At 41.9% G+C, this 3,617-nt stretch overlaps 1 protein-coding gene across 1 annotated transcript; it reads right to left on the minus strand.

The window, feature by feature from the left end:
• Positions 1-2,830: 2,830 nt before the first annotated feature.
• Positions 2,831-3,169, minus strand: LOC138350788 (uncharacterized). Its single transcript, XM_069302223.1, has one exon. The coding sequence runs from the start codon at positions 3,167-3,169 to the stop codon at positions 2,831-2,833; it is 339 nt and encodes a 112-aa protein (XP_069158324.1).
• Between the last annotated feature and the right edge of the window lie 448 nt (positions 3,170-3,617).

Below are 3,617 nucleotides of genomic sequence, written 5' to 3' on the forward strand. Positions count from 1 at the left end.
CTTTTGGGTGACAGAGTTCATCATGTCTTGTACGGACTTGGTTCTGAGTTCTGTGTCCCAATGTATTTCCCTTAGAAATTTATTCATCTCTTCATAGTTTCCCTTTCGGTACGCCAACCCTTTGTTTCCCATTTCTTTTTTGGGGGAGATAATTCATAGCTCAACCAGGTACTCAAAGCTCAATACACTATGATCACTCATTCCCAGGGGGGCTTCCAACTTAACTTCCCTTATATCCGACTCATTTAGGGTAAATATCAGATCAAGCAAGGCTGGTTTCTCCTCTCCTCTCATTCTTGTCGGTCCCTTGACGTGTTGACTTAGAAAGTTTCTTGCTGCCTCATCCAGCAGCTTAGCTCTCCATGTGTCTGATCCTCCATGTGGGTCTATGTTTCCCCAATCTATCTTCCCATGGTTGAAGTCTCCCAATTATAGTAGTCTGGATCCGTTCCTGCTAGCCACAGAAGCTGCTCTCTCCATTATACTGATGGTGGCCAAGTTGTTTCTATCATATTCCTGTCTGGGTCTACTATCGTTCGGTGGGGGGTTATATATGACTACTACTATAATTTTCTGTCCTCCAGTTGCTATAGTGCCTGATATGTAGTCACTGAAACCTTTACAGTTCTGAATTACCATCTCTTCAAAACTCCAACCTTTTCTTATCACCAAAGCTACACCACCTCCTCCTCTCCCTTCTCTCTCTTTCCTCACTACATAGTTGTCCTGTGGAAACACTGCATTTGTTATGGATTTTGTTAGCTTTGTTTCTTAAGGGCTATCATGTCTGGGTTTTCTTCTAGTGCCCATTCTCCGAGTTCACTTGTTTTATTTGTAATCCCATCTATGATAGTGTACATTGTCTTGAGGCTCACTTTCTTCTGTTCATTTTCTTGTCCCCTTCTTGCCGAGCATTCTGTTGGCGTGGAAAGCTGTTCCCTGGGTGAGAAGATCCGTGAGGTGGTTTGTAGGGTCTCAGAAGGGGGTGGGGTTCAATGGAGGGGGGAACGGTAGGGTGTAGATTAAGGGGATAGGGGGGGCATGGAGGATACGGCGTGAGGGGGGCAGGAGGGATAGGAAGGGTATGGGATGAAGGGGAGGGGGGACAGGGTGGGAAAGGCAGGAGGGGGGACATGGTGGGAATGGGGGAGGGGTGACAGGGTCAGAATGGGATGGAGGGGAATGCATAATGTGTGTAATTACCTAAGTGTAATTACCTAAATGTAGTTACAGGATGAGAGCTACGCTCGTGGTGTCCCGTCTTCCCAGCACTCTTTGTCATATAATGCTTTGAAACTACTGACGGTCTTGGCCTCCACCACCTTCTTGCCTAACTTGTTCCAACCATCTACCACTTTGTTTACGAAAGTGAATTTTCTTATATTTCTTATATCATCTGGCATCTGTGTTTAGCTAGTTTAAATCTATGATATCTTGTTCTTAAAGTTCCAGGTCTCAGGAAATCTTCCCTATCGATTTTATCAATTCCTGCTACTATTTTGTATGTAGTGATCATATCACCACTTTTTCTTCTGTCTTCTAGTTTTGGCATATTTAATGCCTCTAACCTCTCCTTGTAGCTCTTGCCCTTCACTTCTGGGAGCCACTTAGTAGCATGTCTTTGCACCTTTTCCAGTTTGTTGATGTGCTTCTTAAGATATGGGCACCACACAACCGCTGCATATTCTAGCTTTGGCCTAACAAAAGTCGTGAACAATTTCTTTAGTATATCGCCATCCATGTATTTAAAAGCAATTCTGAAGTTAGAAAGCGTGGCATAGGCTCCTCGCACAATATTCTTTATGTGGTCCTCAGGTGATAGTTTTCTATCTAGAACCACCCCGGTTCTAAATAGAAAGGTTAGGGGAGCCGGTCGGCCGAGTGGACAGCACGCTGGACTTGTAATCCTGTGGCCCTGGGTTCGATCCCAGGCGCCGGCGAGAAACAATGGGCAGAGTTTCTTTCACCCTATGCCCCTGTTACCTAGCAGTAAAATAGGTACCTGGGTGTTAGTCAGCTGTCACGGGCTGCTTCCTGAGGGTGGAGACCTGGTCCAGGACCGGGCCGCGGGGACACTAAAAAAAAAAAAAAAAGCCCCAAAATCATCTCAAGATAACCTCAAGATAACCCCTAGATCTCTTTCTTTATCAGAATTCTTTAAAGATTTCTCACATAATGTATAGGTTGTCTGAGGTCTATGTTCTCCTATTCCGCATTCCGTAACATGGCATTTATTAACATTAAATTCCATTTGCCAAGTGGTGCTCCATATACTTATTTTGTCCAGGTCATATGGAAGGGCATGACAATCATCTAAGTTTCTTATCCTTCCTATTATCTTAGTATCATCAGCAAACATGTTCATATAATTCTGTATACCAACTGGTAGATCTTTTATGTAGACAATGAACATCACTGGTGCAAGAACTGAACCCTGTTGTACTCCAAATGTGACATTTCTCCAGTCCGATACATTGCCTCTGATCACTACCCTCATTTTTCTATCAGTCGGAAAATTTTTCATCCATGTTAGAAGCTTACCAGTCACCCCTCCAATATTTTCCAGTTTCCAGAACAACCTCTTATGTGGAACTCTGTCGAAAGCCTTTTTTAGGTCCAGATAGATGCAGTCAACCCAACCATCTCTTTCCTGTAATATCTCTGTTGCTCGATCATGGAAACTGAGTAAATTCGAGACACAGGATCTTCCAGATCGAAAACCATACTGTCTGTCTGATATTATATAATTTCTCTCCAGGTGTTCTACCCATTTAGTTTTAATTATTTTTTCCAATATTTTGACTATTACACTTGTCAATGATACCGGTCTTTAATTAAGGGAGTCTTCCCTGCTTCCACTTTTGTAGATTGGAACTATGTTAGCCTTTTTCCACACATCAGCTACAACTCCTGTAAACAGGAATGCCTGAAAAATCAGTTGAAGTAGAATGCTGAGCTCATGTGAACATTCTCTCAGAACCCATGGTGAAACTCCATCTGGACCAACTGCTTTGTTCTTATTTAGCTCCTTGAGCATTTTTTCTACTTCGTCTTTAGACACCTCTATGTGCTCTATGTTGTTCTCTGGAATTCTTATTGTATCTGGTTTCCTGAAGATTTCCTTTTGTACAAACACACTTTGAAACTTTTCGTTTAATGTTTCACACATTTCCTTTTCATTTTCCGTGAATCTATTTCCCATTTACAATCTCTGAATATTATCCTTTACCTGCAATTTGTTGTTTATGAATTTATAGAATAGACCTGGTTCTGTTTTACATTTGTCTGCAATCCCTTCTTCAAAATTTCTTTCTGCCTCTCTCCTCACTGCCGTGTAGTTGTTTCTCGCATCTTTGTATCGCTGGTATGTTTGGGGGTTTGGCCTCTTCCTGTATTGATTCCATTTTTGTGTCTTTTGGTCTCTGGCCCTCTCGAAATTTCTGTTGAACCAATCCTGTTTCCTAGTTCTACATCTCTGTTTTGGTATAATTTTTTTTTGTGCCTTTATCATATATTTCACAAAACTTGACATGCATCTTATTCACTTCCTTGCCTAGCAACAAGTCTGTCCAATTATACTCACTAAAAAAATTTCTAAGGTTGCCATAATGTCCTCT

The sequence above is a fragment of the Procambarus clarkii genome, chromosome 47, assembly GCF_040958095.1.
Source record: "Procambarus clarkii isolate CNS0578487 chromosome 47, FALCON_Pclarkii_2.0, whole genome shotgun sequence".
Classification (NCBI taxonomy): Eukaryota; Metazoa; Arthropoda; class Malacostraca; order Decapoda; family Cambaridae; genus Procambarus; species Procambarus clarkii.